The 16,431-nt window shown below is 44.0% G+C and overlaps 1 protein-coding gene across 2 annotated transcripts in view; it reads left to right on the forward strand.

The window, feature by feature from the left end:
* The first annotated feature begins 2,269 nt into the window (after positions 1 to 2,269).
* ITPR2 (inositol 1,4,5-trisphosphate receptor type 2) overlaps positions 2,270 to 16,431 on the forward strand; it is a 206,391-nt gene continuing 192,229 nt past the window's right edge. Inside the window, exons 1-7 of one of the 2 annotated variants that reach the window (XM_027898520.1) lie at positions 2,270 to 2,335; positions 8,328 to 8,443; positions 9,130 to 9,216; positions 9,904 to 10,062; positions 14,320 to 14,418; positions 15,136 to 15,219; positions 15,818 to 15,964. In XM_027898520.1, coding sequence (XP_027754321.1) covers positions 8,351 to 8,443; positions 9,130 to 9,216; positions 9,904 to 10,062; positions 14,320 to 14,418; positions 15,136 to 15,219; positions 15,818 to 15,964 — 669 coding nt within the window. In that variant the 5' untranslated portion in view covers positions 2,270 to 2,335; positions 8,328 to 8,350. Of the gene's footprint in view, positions 2,336 to 8,327; positions 8,444 to 9,129; positions 9,217 to 9,903; positions 10,063 to 12,985; positions 13,048 to 14,319; positions 14,419 to 15,135; positions 15,220 to 15,817; positions 15,965 to 16,431 lie in introns of those variants that run through there. The other variant, XM_027898521.1, reaches the window with a different exon arrangement.

Below are 16,431 nucleotides of genomic sequence, written 5' to 3' on the forward strand. Positions count from 1 at the left end.
TTCTGCAATTAGTGAATACAAAGGGCCCTGCGTAAAGTCCAGGACTGTAATTACAGCTTTGACTTTCCTGATGATTTATCTGAAGCACCAGGGAGCTGCTGTACAACTTAATTACAACAGTTGCTTGGAGGCATTGTGCATAAACCAGGTATTTATTGTGCTCAGGGAAGAACCTGCACAGCTAAAAATCATATCGTGAATGTGCAGGGAAATCCTCTGTGGTTTGAATGCTGCCAGTGCATGAAAAACACAGTCATGTGTGTGCCAGGTGCTGAATGACAGGGGAGAGCACAAAGCAGCATTGTCTGCAGTCCAGACGAAGAATTTAAACAAATTGAAGTTTGTCAAAGCTTCTCTGGTGGCATCGTGGTCAAGTGGCTTGGATATTGGCATCATAATTTGGATCAGCATTTAAATAGCTTGCAAATGTGATGGTATAATACAATAATTCCTGCCTTTATCTGAAAAGTCTAGTCTGGTGCACTTTGGCCTCCTGTGCCAAGCAGCAAGGGAGTGATCTGAAAGCATGCTGTGCTGGGGTCTGACAGACACCACGGATGTCCAGGACCTTTGTAGCCAGGCCTGTTCCTCGGTTTCACACATCTCAGACGGATCTGCGTGCAGGTTACAAAGGTCTGGTTGTTTAACACAGCCACCTACCAGACCTCAGAGCAAACCAGCAAGCTGCTTCTGGCTCAGGATAAAAGTGGGATCTGAATGTTTTGAATTGGGTATCAGAGGAAGTGGCCTGTGTTTGAGGAGCCTCTGCTGTTCCAGTCTACAGAGCAGGCTGAAGTTTGGCATCAGTTGCAACTCAGCTCTCGCTCCAGCATCCTTACAATCACCTCCTTAGCAAACAAGCAGCTGTTGAACTCTTTGAAGGTCATACAGCTGGAATACAGAATAAATGACATTATGTGGAAATTCTGGGGATTAAATTGTTGGAAGGCTGCTAACTAGACAAAGCAATGCTCTATTTTTCTGTCATGTGTTGTAAGAAACAGAAGGTGGGAGAAGCTGAGCGAGGGCTCAGGAGATGATGTTCCTGCTCTGTCCTGCAACACTTCAATTAAATTTTCTGTGCTGTCTTTGCATGTCTAGAGGATGATAGTAGCAGCAGTTCCTTTCTTCTTTGTGTTGTCTGATGTCTTTGGTTCCTGATGGCTGCAGAACTCGTTTATGGTCCTTATCTTTGTGCCTTTGAGGGATTTTGTTGAGAGTGGGAAGTGCTTCCTGGCACTAAAATCCTTTGGCAAAACTTCTGTTAAGGTCAATGCTTTAATGTCACCTGTCTGTGACTCTGGGTTTTGGGTGCTGTTTGTAGAAAGCTTTGGCCCGTTAGATCATGGACTGAGGGCATCTTGCAGGACTGACTCTTGGATTTGTCATCAGTCAACTTGGTAGAGGTGGAAAATTCATGGACATGCTGGGGGATCAGCCTTGCTGCACTCGTGCCTAGATGTGAAGCCTTCCCCAGCTTGAGTGAAAACATCTATTGTGTCATTTGGCTGAAGCCAAATTGTGCTTTTTCTGGCAATTTCCAACAAAAATGCTGCTGAGGCTCTGGCTGTGAAGTGGCAGGGCAGTAGTATGTCCTCAAACATGATTTTCCTGAATAATTGTTTGAAACGGGCAAATTATTCACAGGGTGCTTCCTGAAAGGAAGCTGAATTTATGCTTAGGAAGTTCTGAGATAAGTTTAACAATTCATACTTCTTAATTTTATTATTTAACTTCTAAAATATTGCAAGAAATGTATTAGATTTGTTATTTAGATCTTCTGCTGTGGATTAAAGTAAAGCTTATTCACTTTAGCAAAGCAAAATGTGGTCCTGGGAGTTTTGATCGGAGCTGAACCTTAATTCCACATTCCTCCTCAGAGGAAAGGTTGGGAACGGTGAAGAAGAAAACCTGGCAGCTGCAGAAAAACAATTTCTGATTGAGGGTTAATGGGCTCTAATGAAGGAAAACAAGAATTTTACACTTAGCATCAGTGTGTGTGCTGTAACAGAAGGGACTTGCGCTGGTTGTAAATGAAGTGGGATCTGAAACACAGGCCATGCTTGAGTACAGCGCAAGAAATCCTCTCTCTTTAAGGAAAATGTAGGGTGTTCTGTTCTTAGTTATGCTTAGTAACTGAATAATAGAGTTTCTAAGGTATTTTTTGCATTAAATCAGAGAAATGTGTAAGCTTTTGTGTCTGTGTTTATATACGCTGGTGTCAAACACGTTTTAATGAGTGTAATAACTTTTTGTTTCCCTAGGTTAGTGGATGACCGGTGTGTGGTTCAGCCAGAGGCTGGTGACCTTGCTAATCCTCCAAAGAAGTTCAGAGGTCAGTAATTGGGGATAATTTCTCCTTAATGACCAGTTGATTCACGTTCCAACTCCTTGAGCACTTTGCCTTTCCAGACCTGTGACTTCCCAGGTGGTTTGTGAGCGCCCCGGGGGAGTTTCAAACTGGAATGGGAATGACAGTATTTCGAGAGGTAAATACAAAACTTGCCAAGGCACGAGGGGCAGGTGGAAAATATAGGGAAAAGCACGAATTTTCTTGTAGTCCAAGAGCTGTTTGCTACTCTCTGCACTGAAGGCTGGATGACAAACCCTTTGCTCCAGCCCTGCTCTTACTGTAAATGGGAAACAAGCTTATGAGGTCCAAAACTACTGGAGCTGCTGGATTGTTTATTTCTTTTAAAGATAAGACAGCATTTTGAAGGACTACCCCCACATTTTTTGTCAGCTTCTTGTTTTGCTTTTGCTTAAAACCGTATCTGATTTTTTTTTTCAACTTGACCTCGTAGATTTTGGATAATTCTGCTCTTCTGCTTATTGGAAAAAATAACAGGGCTCTGACAACATGTGGTTTGTACTTCTTGAGTGCTAAAAAATACTCTTAACTGTGCCAAAGCAGAGCCTCCTTTGGCTTAAAAGGGCTTGGATTCACACCAGCCATAGAGGGCAATGAGTTTCGTGACTGCTTGTGTTTATTTTAAACAATTTTTAAGGTCCCTTCCATCCCAAACCTTTCTATGATCTCGAGGAGTTGCACTGACATTCTTAGCCTTATTATTTTATTTCCAATGTTTCTGTATATGCTATTATTGAAAAAAAAAAAAAAAAGGGGGCATTTAAACCACTGAGAGACTGAAATTCTGCTTTCCCAGAACATTCAAGATTTTTTTTTCCATTATGAATTCAGGAAACATCAGCAGTTGGTTCCATTTCCAGCTGTGAGCATTCAGCCCATTGGCAGATCTTGGAAAGTGAGAAAGTGAGGATGTGTACTGAGGAACCAGGACTAATAAATTTCAGCCAATTGCCAGACTAAATTACTTCATAGCAGCGATGGGGGTGGCATCCAGTGTGGCTTTCAGGCTACCTGAGCGTGATTTCACCCTCCTGCTGCCTGGAAGTACTTTTGTAAATCACAGTTTCCAGGTTGCACAAAATTTCAGGTGGGGATCCTCTGGACGGTTTTTCTATCACTGGCCTATCCTGATGCGTTCCCAAAGTTGATTAAGTTCTGTGTTGACTTTCTAGGGGGTTTTCTTGTAAGTGATTTCAGCAGCCTCAGGTGTGTCTGGGCCTTTTGCTGCGGGGTGAGAACTTACTGAACTGTCAGCACTGATGCCTGGCCAGCAGTGGTGGCAGCACACGTGGAGGTAGAAGAGATGTGAGGAGAGGATGAGGCACTGCCAAGATGAACAGCTGTTTGCTGCTGCTGGGGCTGCTCTCCTGAGTTACAGCCCAGCTTCTGCAGGGGGATGTTTTGGATTAACTGTAGACAATTCTGGCTCTGTTCCCTGTTGTAATCTCTGTCTCTTGCCTGCAGAACACATCCCTTTATCTCAGGCTCTCTCTGCTCCCTCTTCTCCACAGCACCCAACCTTTCCTCCCAACTCAGATGCTACTCTTCTTGGGGATCCCCTCTTGTCCCTTTCCCTTCCTGCCCCAAAACCTGTTAGTGGCTCCTTTCCTCCTCCCTTTGCAGCCTCTCTTCCAGTCACTCCTTAGCTCTTTCCAGTCTAGTGCTCCCAGATGTCACTTAATTTTGGTATTGCCAGCATTGTGGTAGGATGAAAATTTGGATTATCTGCAGCATAAAGTCACAGAATGGTTTGGTTGGAAGGGACCTTAAAGATCACCCAGTTCCAACCCCCTGCCATGGGCAGGGACACCTTCCACCAGCCCAGGTTGCTCAGAGCCCCATCCAACCTGGCCTTGGACACTCCCAGGGATCCAGGGGCAGCCACAACTTCTCTGGGCAACCTGTGCCAGGGCCTGCCCAACCTCCCAGGGAAGAATTTCTCCCTGATATCCAATCTAAACCTACTGCCAGTTTGAAGCCATTCCCCCTTGTCCTATTTAAAAGCCCCTTGCCAGCTTTTTAGGCCTCTTTTAGGTACTGGGAGGTGCTATAAGGTCTCTAACACCTGTAGGAGAAAAGAAATAGGTGAAAAAGGGAGTTTTGTGACCTAAATTGATGCAACCCACCACTCTATAACATATTGGGACTGCATCCAGTGCAATTTTCCTGCTGCTTCAGGTAATCAAGGTGCACTCAGGGGGGTGGCTGCAGCAAAAATAAAACCATTGTTTGCATGTTTTCTCTTTCACCTCACAAGTCAAATTCCAAGTGTGGGAATAGCAGGAGTTTTGCTGGGAGCTCAGCAGAGACTTTGCTGCTATCTTAACTGGGATTTAGTGCCTGGTACCACAGAGGTATCTCTCCTACAAAATCCCCCAAAAGCACATCTTTGCCGTGCTTTGTTAAATTTTGTAGCCCTGCTTAGAGCACTGAGGCAGAAGACGTGCTAAATGCTGTCCTTATAATGAGGAGATGTAAGCAAAATGCATATTTTTTTTTTCTCCCCAAGCTGCTTCTGGGAAATAGCCTTCAATTAAAACAGCAAAGTTAATAAACGAAACAAAAGCTGCTTTAAGTAGGTTCTTGACACAAAAGAAAGACTTGGACACGAATGATTAATTGAATGATTAGACATAAGCAACTGGAAATAACATCTAACAGCAGGAGGAGTGGGGCCTCTTCAGTAATAGGAACTGCTGTCTGCATGGTTTACAATGTTTTTATCACTGAGAGCTGAACTGGCGTTGATTTGAGGTCAGAGCACGACCTGGGAGTCAAAGAAGTATGAGAAAAAACCGTATTTCTAACAAGATGTTTAGATTCCGAGGACTGACTCTGAAAATTAACATCAGAGGACCGTGCTCGGTCTATTTTTTTTTGGTAATACTTTATCAACCCTTTCCCCAGAAGAAGAAAAAAAAAAAAACAAAACCTAAAGATTGTGGGTTTGAACTATTTGTCCGTCTCCTACAGAGTTCACTCAGAGATCAAATTAAGGTGCTGAACTGAAAGCCCGTGAAAAGAGCTGTCCCAAAATAGCAGTTTCATTTTTGTTACGTGTTTACTTTCTTTTCCCCTTTTTGAGTGGGTGGTTGCTATTTCTGGTCGTTTCGGAGCACATCCCTCCCCCCCCCCGGCCCGGGGTGTTGCTCAGCCCAGGCGAGGTGTGGTTGCTTTTCTTTCTGTGTCCCTACGCGCTCCCAAATTCCCCTTTCAGCATCGCTGGGATGACCCCGGAGCGGCTCTGGGGTCGCATCCAGGAGGGCAGAATTTGGTGTTTCCCGAAGGCCGATGGAAAACAAAACAAAACAAAAACAAACAAACAAAAAAAAACCACAAAAAACACCGAACTTTCTCCTTGTTTTGCTGTTGAGTTTAAGGGACTGATCAAGCCGGGTGCTGCTTGTCCTGATTCCCAGTGGAGCTGGTGGGAGCCAAGGCATTTAGTGCCGCGATGGAAACGTTGCAGGTTCACAGAGATTAGGGAGAACAGCGTGTGCCAAAAGGCGTGTATGTGCCTTGGAAGAAAAGCCACACCGTGAGCCCCAGAACTGCGAGTTTCCTCAGCCTGTGACCTTAAACGGGCTTCAGCTTGGTGCTTGTTATCTCCAGTGGGAAGCACTTTGAGCTTCCAAGGTGTAAAATAGCACAGATAAGACCCTGCTGCTTGGGCAGATTTAGCGACTCTGAAAAAAAAAAAAAGAGCACAGGTCTGCCTCTTATTTGTAAAACAGACACAAGTTTTTACACTGGTTTAAAATTCTGTACGTTTTGTACCCCTTTTTCTCGAGGCATCTGCAATGAAGAGTGATTTTTGAGTTGCTAACTATCCTCCCTTGTTCAATTATTAGTCTGATCTAAGAGTTTTCTGATATTGTTCTTTCCTCTTCTCTCCCTTCCATTACGTTGCTCTGTGCCCTCTCCTTTCTTCCTCCCACCTGCCATTTCCCTTTTTACTTGCCTTCTACATACTTTTGGTTTATTTTTGTGTTTTCTACCTCTTTCTCAGTTCCACAATTGCTTTCATTTGCCTCTCAGACTCCTGACAGCTTTTTTTCCTTGCCCTTCTTAGGACTCTTCTTTGCCCCACTCCTTGCTCCCTCACATTTTTTCCTTTCCATTCTCACTTTAGTTCTTTATCACCTTCTTGTATTTTATTTTTTCCCCCCCAAAAACATGTAGATTTGTACATGCTGTGATTTAATAGCCACATCACTTCCACTTACCCATTTCTCAGCCTGCTGCTTTTGGTAAAGCCCCGTGATCATTTCTCTAGTTCTGCAAATCACAGAAATCTTCCATCGTGGGCAAGAGTTGAATTTCTAACACTTAAAAGAAAAAAAAGGCCAAGAGGGGGAAGGGAGAGAAAGCATCTGACAAATATTGTTCCAAACCATCTTTATCCAGTATCAAGGAGCATTTAAAGGGCATGAAGGAGTTATTTTCCTTTTCAGACCTCCCGAGTGTAGTTGCTATTTGTTTACCTTTGATAATGTCTATTTAATTAGAGTCCTCAGGAAGAGAAACATTTATGTAAAACCCCATAAAGTAATGAAAATCAGGAACTAGGATTGTCTGAGAATGTCTGGAGAAGTTAGAAGGGATGTCTGACCTCCAGGAGGGCTGAGCTCTTCATCTACTGTGCGTGCTGCAAAGTTGTTTTACAATCTTATGCTCCAGTTTCTCTTAATTTCCCTGTTTATTAAAATTATAACATCTCTAGGGCAGGCACTGTTCCACACCCCTGTGATGTTTAGAATCATGAAACTTGAATTTATATACTATTATTATTGTAGTAAAAAAAGTGGTGGTGGTGGGAAACAAACCAGAAAAAATTAATGAGGTGACCCACTTTTAATGTAGCTGGAATCGTAAAGACCAAAATCCAGTAGGAAAAAGCTTGTCTGGAAGCAAATAATTCAGTCTGTAAGTTTGAGAAAAACACCACTGAAATAATAATGGTTTTAAAGAAGCTGGAAAGAGAACTAGACTGGAAGTCAGGAGAGCTGCTGAGGTTATCCAGCCCCTGCTCCACGTTTCCTTTTCCTTGAGAACTGTCATCAGGAAACATTCACCCACCTTTGGGCAGAGGAGCCCCAGGGCAGTGACTGCACATCCATGCACACCTCGGGTTCCAGGAACACCGCGAGGCTCTGCAGGAGGATGGGGGAAGAGCTGTGTTTACTCCAGGAGCAGGATGTGTGGGGAGTGACTGAGAAGTGAAGGCTGGTCCTATAAAAAGAAGGTATTGTGACTTCAGAGGAGTAAATGTTTCGTGGAGCCTTCTGAGAAGGCGTGTTAATTATAGATTGGGGCACAGAGTAACAGCAGAGCTTTTGTCTTAAGGGCTGAGATCCCAGTACTTCGAGTAAAATCAAGCAGTCAGCTTTGGATGAACCATGAGCCTCTGTTTCCAGTTTATAGGACTGTCACTGGGCAAAATACACCCCAAAGTCAGGGAATTCCACAAAATTCAGTTAATTGCCAATTAACTTTCAATTACAGCAGTCTCCTCAGGGTGTACCTCCTCCTCTCGTGTTTGCACAGCCACCGTGCTCAGGTGGTTCTTCCCTCCTTACCTGCTTTTTCCCTGCTTTGTTGGATGTTGGTGAAGTTCAGATTGTGTCGCTTTGATTTAAAAACCACCCAAACTTAACAGTAAATAAAAACAACTTAGTGCACAGAGACCTGAACTCTGTGTTAACCTCTTTGGTGGCCAGTAGGTGAATGTGAATGAGTGCAATCTTCATTTTCAGCAGTGCCAGAAGGAGCTGGGCAACCAGGGGGACATCGGGATTGTCGTGCCACCCTGCTTGGGGTGTCACTGCCATCAAGCTGTGTTTAGGCACCGGTATCCAGACATTTCTGGGCCAAGGAACCCGACCAAAGCACACTCACAAATGGAGGAAATGTCTTTCACCAGGACTGAGCAGTGTTCCTTTGAATCTCTCCCCAGACTGCCTTTTCAAGGTGTGTCCCATGAACAGATACTCGGCCCAGAAGCAGTACTGGAAAGCCAAGCAAGCCAAACAAGGAAACCACACTGAAGCTGCACTGCTGAAGAAACTTCAAGTAAGAGACATCTGTGTTCGTAATCTTATCTCAATCTGCAGGCTGTGGGGTTACAATGGCACGAGAAAAAAAATTGAAAGTGCCTTGGGAACCGCTGTGATGGGAATTACTATACCACCATGGCAACTCTATGTTCTCCTTAACTCTCCTACCTCCTGACTGGCATTTGTTGTCCCTGGCTTGATTTTTTTTTATCTTGCTTTGGGCTGGGGGGGTTGTGCCTGTCCTATAAGCAAGGGATTGCTTCCAGGAGTTTTAAGAAGTAAAAATGGCACGTGGGGTGTGTGTGGCCAGAGTGACACAGCCATTTGTGGCAGGAGCTCAGAGTTTGTTCTGTGGCTGTGTTTGACCCGGACTATTGTGCTTAGCCTGGATGTTGCCAGCTGTGACCTACTAGTTTTGTTTTGTCACAAAGTCCACATAATTGTATGAAATTAAAATCCCTAGAATTACTTTTTATGCTTGAAATTTTTAAAAAATATGGTGTATCTAAGGTGTGATCCCTAAATTGTGACTGAGCTGCTGTTCTGGATGATAAAAAAACCCCAGAATCAGCATCAGAATTTCGGTGCTTATATTTTCAGTGCTTGCATTTTAAATGTGATGCCATTTCCTTTTTCTCTGTTTCAGCAGCCAAGTGCAGGTACTGATTTTGTAAAGTTTAAAGCAATGCAATTCTCTTGCAGCATGCAGCAGAACTGGAACAAAAGCAGAACGAAAGCGAGAACAGAAAGCTGCTGGGCGAGATTGTAAAATACAGCAATGTCATACAGGTAAACCCACCGAAATCCCTCTGCCTTTCCCCGGTGTTGGAAGGCAAACAGTTGTTTTATTTCAAGGTTACAGTGAAAATGAAAGTAACCGCTGCAGTCTGGATTGCCGAGGGTCAGGTAAACACAGCTTGGTGAAGTTTACAATAATTGTGCTTTTCTGCCTTGTTTTAAAGCCTACCAGGAGTGCTGCACGTTTGGGGTTTAAATAAGATGTCACAATAAAAATTCCGTGTGCGATATTTGGCGCTGCAGTTGGGAATCTGAACGTAAATACGAGCCTTTTATTTGCAAGATTTATTTCCAAATCGTCTTGTAGGGGTGCTGCACAGCTCCTTTTATGTCACTGAAGTGATTTGTATTTCCTGACCTACAAACGAGACAGAAGCTGTGTTCTTAAGTGCAGTACAACTTTCCTGCAATGGATGAAATTCCTGAGGGTAACACCATAATGGACCTGTTTGGTGTGTGCTGTAAGATTGATCACTGACACATTTCTCCCAACCTGAGATATATCATCAGTTTAGTTTTCCTGAACTGTGCTATACATTGATAAGTCTCTTCCAGCTTTATTTTGTCTTTACGTATGTTATGAAAAAAACCTGCAACTCCTCCTCTGACTGGAGGGAGCGAAAGCATCAGCTGCCCTAATTATTTTAATTATTTGTTTTAATTACTCTGTGTTCACAGCTGCTGCACATAAAAAGTAACAAGTACCTCACAGTCAATAAGAGGCTGCCAGCCCTGCTGGAGAAGAACGCCATGAGGGTGTCTCTGGATGCTGCAGGGAACGAGGGATCCTGGTTTTACATCCAGCCCTTCTGGAAGCTGAGGAGTGAAGGTGACAATGTAAGTGGAGGTGCTGTGAATGTGTGAGAGGGAGAAGGCAGAAAGTTCCCAGAAGACACCTGATTTCTTTGCTGCTGGCCTGTTTCATAATGGATTAAGTTCAGGGGGAAAAAAAAAATACTTTAAGCAATGCTTGGCACTGTTGGTTTTCATGGATAATTAAAAGCTGTTTCCAAATTATATGGTGTGGAATCTGGAATGGAGAGGCCAGTAGAGAATGTCTCTAGGAAATACATCAGTCTGTATTCCCCCCTCAACATGAAAGGGGTATCCGTGACTGGAACTGGGTTGGATAGTGTGGGAAGTCTTTTCTGGGTAGGTCTCAGTAGGAGTTTTGCATCTTGGTAAGAGGAGGGGGTACCTAGCAGAGCTCTTTGCTGCAGGTCTGAGAAAGAACAGCTCTTCATTCTCTTGGCTGTGGCTTGGTTTAGTGCCCACCGGGGAGAATTCAGATCTGGGAAGGCCACGTGATGAACCTGTGTGGTTTTACGGGGTAGATCCGGCTGGGAATGTTTGCCCCCTCTTGCCTGTGCAGTGATCAGCGAAGGCCCTCTCAGGATCACAGATGGGAATGCTTCTTTTCTCCTGGATTTTCTCTTGTTCACCTTGTGGTTACCCAGCTCTTGGGATGCCATCCAGGATGACTGTGGTTGCTTGCAGCTCCTTTAGGCAGTCTGTTGTGGAGAGGAGAAGGACTGCATTCCCAGCTCCTGGTCCAATGTCCCTAGAGTCAAAGTCTTTTCATGCTTCATGTAGTGATCAGAAGGGTATGTGAAAATCCCTCTTTTTCCCAAAGCCTGTTGCAGATAACTAGAGCAAATTTAGCCCTCGGGGGGGATCTCTACATGGCTTTTCAGGAGGGGAAAACAAATGTTGTGGATCAAACATTAACCTGGTATTCTTTTCCCTCTTAGAGAAGAAAAAAAGGTGACCATTGCTTTAAGGTTTTGCCTTAATTTCTTAGAGTAACACCAGATCAGCATCTTCTTAATTTCTCATGCCTGAAAAATAAGTACGTGTTGCTCTCGGGAGGGAGCACCTGGGATTCCCAGACTGTGATCTGCAAAGCCAGTGTGAGCCCTTACAGCTGGAAGCAGCAGGATGATCTCAAGCCTTCTAAGTCACCCTCAGCACTACAGAGTTTTTTTTTTTTATTTGATTTTACACTGTTGTGCACCCTTAAGAGTTTGGAAGCAGATTTACTGATCTGAAAAGGTTGCAGGTGATCAGTGATTGCTGTAACATCCCACTCCAGACGCCTCTCTCTTGGTTTGTTCCCTGTGGGGCTGTATCTGACGGGCTCTGTGGGAAACTCAGGCTCACTCCTAACTCAGTGTCCTCCTTTGGAACCTGCCTGGTGCTCACTTTCTGTCACCAGGTGTTGCCATTATAATTTACAGAGGAAATTTTTGGGACCCAAGTTGTTGTTCCTCATTTTCGCCAGGCCCAAACAGATCTGATAATTTTCTCTGCAAACTTCCAGTGATAAACACGACTTCTTTGGTAGCTCTCCCATAACTGCTCTGGCACATTCCCAGCCCTTCAACAGACCCAGAAACCAGGCAGCTTCTCACAGATGGAGAGAAACTCCAGACATTTAACCATTGCTCTCCTCCCAGTTATTCCCAGGCATGGAATAACTTGGACCTCTCAACGCATGGTTTCTGTTTGGAAACTTTGTGGGGTTTTAAATTTGTTTTCGGTTTCCTACATCGTGGAAATTCCCTAAGAAAACATTTTAGGAGATCTTTGAAACAATAGAAGTGAGTATTGAATTACTGCTTGGAGGGCTGCTGCTGTGCCAGGTTACCTGGGCAGGGTAGATGCAGATATCCTAAAAGGAGTTTTGAGGGAAGCTGTTGGTACAAGAAGTCATGCGTGTGACTCTTCTGGGAATTCATCACGGTTGTTTAGCTCTGTGAAATATTTTAGAACTCAGTTTTCCGAAGGAGGGTTAGCTTAGCTTCATTAGCAACTGATTAGTTATGCAAATCAGTGAAAGTAATGAAAGAATATGGCTGGAAATTTACAGTAATTGGCATAACTGCAATATTTGCTGCAGACTTTATTAAGTCTTCATTATTTATGAAGCTCTGCTTCAGTGAAAGATGTGGCTGATTAAGGATAGAGCCGGTTCCAGGCTGATTGAATGGCAAAATAATTGCTGAAATTTGAAGCATGTCAGCTGTGCCACTGGCAGGTGTGGTTATCACATAAAAACCAGGGACATGGAGTAGCAGGGCCTTCTGATTCCACTGCATTCAAGACTGAAGGTTTAACTTGTAGGTTTAACTTGAATTCAAAACCTGAATTCTTACTGGCTTCACTGTGAGTTTAATCAGTTGTTGGAAGTCTCTTATCTAGACCAACAAAGATAAGAGTTTTTTTAGAAAGGGTTCATGAATAAAATTCTCCAAAGCTGTGGGTCTGAGCCAACTTTTCGTGGCTGTGTGTAAGGAAGAAGTCCCAGAGAGCTGTCAAACTATCACCCACTGCTGGCCTACAGCACACTGTGTCCAGCTGGGCTGAAGGGTGGCTGAGAAAAATGAGCAAGAGCCAGTGTTTTTGGGCATGCTGGGGCATTTTTTGGAGCCAGGAATAACTGGGGAGGGGATGGGAGGAAGGCAAGAGAGCAGACTTGGATGAGAGAACAGGATTTCTGGTGTTATCTGCATCACTGGTGGAGGGTGTCTGGGAAACAAGTGCTGTGGAATTACCTTTATCCCTTCCTTCCCAACCTCTTGTGGAGGTTTGAAGCCCAAAGGAGTCTGAGACAGCGACCATGACCCCACATAACAGCACCCCCTCAGGGGTGTGCCTGCAGCAGAGTAGAAAAAGATACTTAACGATGCTCTTACTGATTAAAGTTATGACAGTCCTGGTGTACGTGCAGTGATTTTGAAGTCCTGATTCCCCTTTGCAGGGTGCAAGCCTGGTGGCATTTTGCTTAATGAATTGTCTGGTCGTAACTTCTTAAAACAGGCTGTAAGTAATGTGTGTGTGGAGCATGGCATGCAGGAATGCACTGCACAAGTAAATCGTGTCTTGAAGGCATCTTGTCGTTATTTTGGTTCTGCTGTTGAATTCGTTCCCATTATTTGGGTAAAGTAGGATTTCTGTGTGTGGTCTGGAGCATGATGACACTGTCCTGTGCTGCTGTTTATTTTAGCTGTGTTGATAAAGAGCAGGCAACCTTCCTTTTTTTTTTTACCTCTGCAATAAATGGGCCAAACTCACCTGTGCTGGAGTGACAGGAGGCTGAGTTGGGCTGAGCTTTTCCATAGGAAAATGTGCTGATCAGTGCAGAAAGCCTTTTTGTTTCTTTGCCTTCTAAAAGAAAGCATGGCTTGTGCAGCATTTCTTGTGGTAGAAAAAAAAAAAATCACATGTAGCCACTTGTCTTCATGTCTGTGTGTGCTTAAAATTGCTGTGAACAACTTAAACAAATCAGGACCCACCGCCGACCAATCTACGTGGATTGATCTTTTCTTTGTTATTTATTTCTTTTCCCCCTTCCAGGCATGAATTGAATCCTCCATATGCATTGTCTCAAGCAGTTTTTGGGTCAAAGGGTTTCTCCCTGTCTGTGTAGATAAAGAATTGCAAGGGCATGGGAATTCGCTTGTAGGGAATCAGCCAGGAATTCCTCTTGTGGAAAGGAGGTCTCTCAGCTGATGCACCTGCTGCCTGTGCTGAGCTCCAGACACTATTTAGAAAGTAACAGCAGAGGGGATGGAGTGTGTTCTGCCTCTCTCTGACTCTGCAGTGATTTATGTTCCTCTCTGGGTTGCAGTCACTGCAGTCTAAATCACAGAGCTCCTGAGCCTGTCCTGGCTTTTGCCAGAAGATGGACCACAGAGCTGGGGAGCCACGATTATTTTCTGAACCACGATTATTTTCTGAGCTTTCTCTGCCTTTTGGCTGGGGCAAAGAGTAGTTAATGTAATTTTTAGGTGGACTGAAGTTCATCTAAATTGGAATTCATAGATTCATATCTATTTCACGGTCTTGAGTTTCTGCTGGAACACAGGTGACGTGTTTACTGGGAACGTGAGGAGGATTCATTAGTGGGAAGTCTTGAACCCTGTGATTGCAGAGCACGTGTGAACAGAGCTGCTGTGTGAATTGCCTGCAGATAAATTCACCCAGTGCCGTTCCTAGAGCACGCACTTGAGTCACTGTCTAAAAATGTAACATCGCTTCGTTTTATTGGATAACCACGAAGGTCTAAAAATGCACTTTTTTTCTGACTTGCAGGTGGTTGTGGGAGATAAAGTTGTTCTCATGCCAGTCAATGCAGGGCAGCCTCTGCATGCCAGCAATATTGAGCTCCTGGATAACCCTGGCTGCAAAGAGGTGAGCTCAGGGTGGGGAGGAGAGGTAACTGCTGGTCTGAGATAGAAAGGTTCAGAGAGTTGGGATTGTTCAGCCGGGAGAAGAGAAGCTTTAGGGTGCCCCGTCCCTGGCAGTGTCCAAGGCCAGGTTGGATGGGACTCTGAGCAACCTGGGCTAGTGGAAGGTGTCCCTGCCCATGGCAGGGGGTTGGAACTGGAGGATCTGTAATGTCTCTTCCAACCCAAGCCTTTCCATCATTCCATTCTACTCTTTACTGGTAACCAGAGCCCCCCATGGCCCCACCGTGGGCTCTAAACCAGAATTAAACATTGGTTCCAGTCTGACCTCAAAAAAAAAAAAAACAAAAAAAACAAAACAAACCCAAGAGGAAATATTCTTGGTGCAGTTGTGCCTGGCACTGAAAGCTTTGTGAGGTTTACTTGAGTATCTCAGACTCTCACTGAGGTGAGTCCTTGTCCAGCATCTCTTCAGGACGTTTTTGGGAGGCTGTCAACAGACAGAGCAGCCTTTTGCAATATCAAGCTCATTAACACTTGAGATCTTCAGGCCCCACGTTAGGAACTGTACAAATACCTAGCTAAGCTATGTCCCTTGCCATCCTAGATGTGGTGTGGTCTTCTAGAAAGAGAGAATGCCTCAAAAAGAAAAGGACACCCCCTAAGACTATAATTGGGGTTTTTTTGTTGTTGTTGTTTTCTTATTTTCTTTTCTTTAAAGGTAAATGCTGTTAACTGTAACACAAGCTGGAAAATAACTTTGTTCATGAAATTCAGTAGTTATCGAGATGATGTCCTGAAAGGAGTAAGTATGATTATTTTTAAGTTGGTTTTTTTTTTTTTTAATCTGAAAAATTATACTGTATAAGACTGTAGAGAAATATTACCTGGTGAATAAAAGAAGAAAGGAGGACCTTATGGAGCCATTGAGGATCCCTTACTACCGCCCTTCAACGGGCAGAATATTTTTCCTTTGTGTTTCTGTCTTACTGCATGACATTTGGATTGTTCTGGCTTCCAGCAGTTTTTGAGGAGGAGTTTGAAAGGGGAAATGGTGTATTTGTGTAGACCTGTTTGGGGATAGTGTTTCAAGCCTTGGGAAGAGGCAGAAGGAAACAAAGATCATGCCAGCAGAAGAAAAAGGGAGAGGGGAGCTGGTGTTGGTTGCAGAGTAGAAGAGCTGAGATATGATGTTACAAAAATCTCTTCACTCTCCCTAAATAATAATAAGAGGCATTAGAAATAATTAAGAAAAAAAAAAATCAATCCAGTAAGGTTAACTAGAATTAAAAATCACCTTTAGGTTAATTGTTGCCCACTCTTTATTGCTAGTACAGATGTAGACAGTGAGTCCAGCAGCTTTGCCTGCCACTTCATAATGTTTTGTTTTCATGTGATTTCAGGGGGATGTTGTCAGGCTGTTTCATGCAGAGCAAGAGAAGTTTCTGACCTGTGATGAGTATGAGAAGAAGCAGCACATTTTCCTCCGTACCACATTACGTCAGTCAGCCACTTCTGCAACGAGTTCTAAAGCACTGTGGGAAATAGAGGTATTTTTTTTTTCCCCCCTTCTTTTTATAAATATTTCAGGGCCTGAAGGCCAGGGTTCAGTGAAAACACTTTGCCACAACATGAGTCATTCATAGGCTCTTGATATCATCATACACCTCCCTGTGACTATTATTATTTCATGAAGCAGTTTGTGTGGGATGAACCCTGAAGAGATGCTTTATTGCTGTGCTTGGGTGGGGAGAGGCAGGAGGCTTCCTCACTCTATTTAATCTGCGCTAAAACGAGGAAGAGACGAATTCCAAATTCAGGCTTGACGTAAATGGTGTGATTTTTATCGAAACCAATCAAATGACGCTCGCCAGGCTCTGAGTGTTTGCGTTTAACCTCGTGTGCAACGTAGAAAATGGAAATTTCCGGCCAGCAGGAGGTCTCAGAATTGTCATTGAGTCCATTCTTCTGCAACAGGACACATTTTAGAGTTAGCCTGAGCGAAGGTGGTGTTGTG

This window comes from Empidonax traillii, unplaced genomic scaffold, assembly GCF_003031625.1.
Source record: "Empidonax traillii isolate 1590-97213 ecotype Southwest subspecies unplaced genomic scaffold, ASM303162v1 scaffold601:size890739, whole genome shotgun sequence".
NCBI classification, from domain to species: Eukaryota; Metazoa; Chordata; class Aves; order Passeriformes; family Tyrannidae; genus Empidonax; species Empidonax traillii.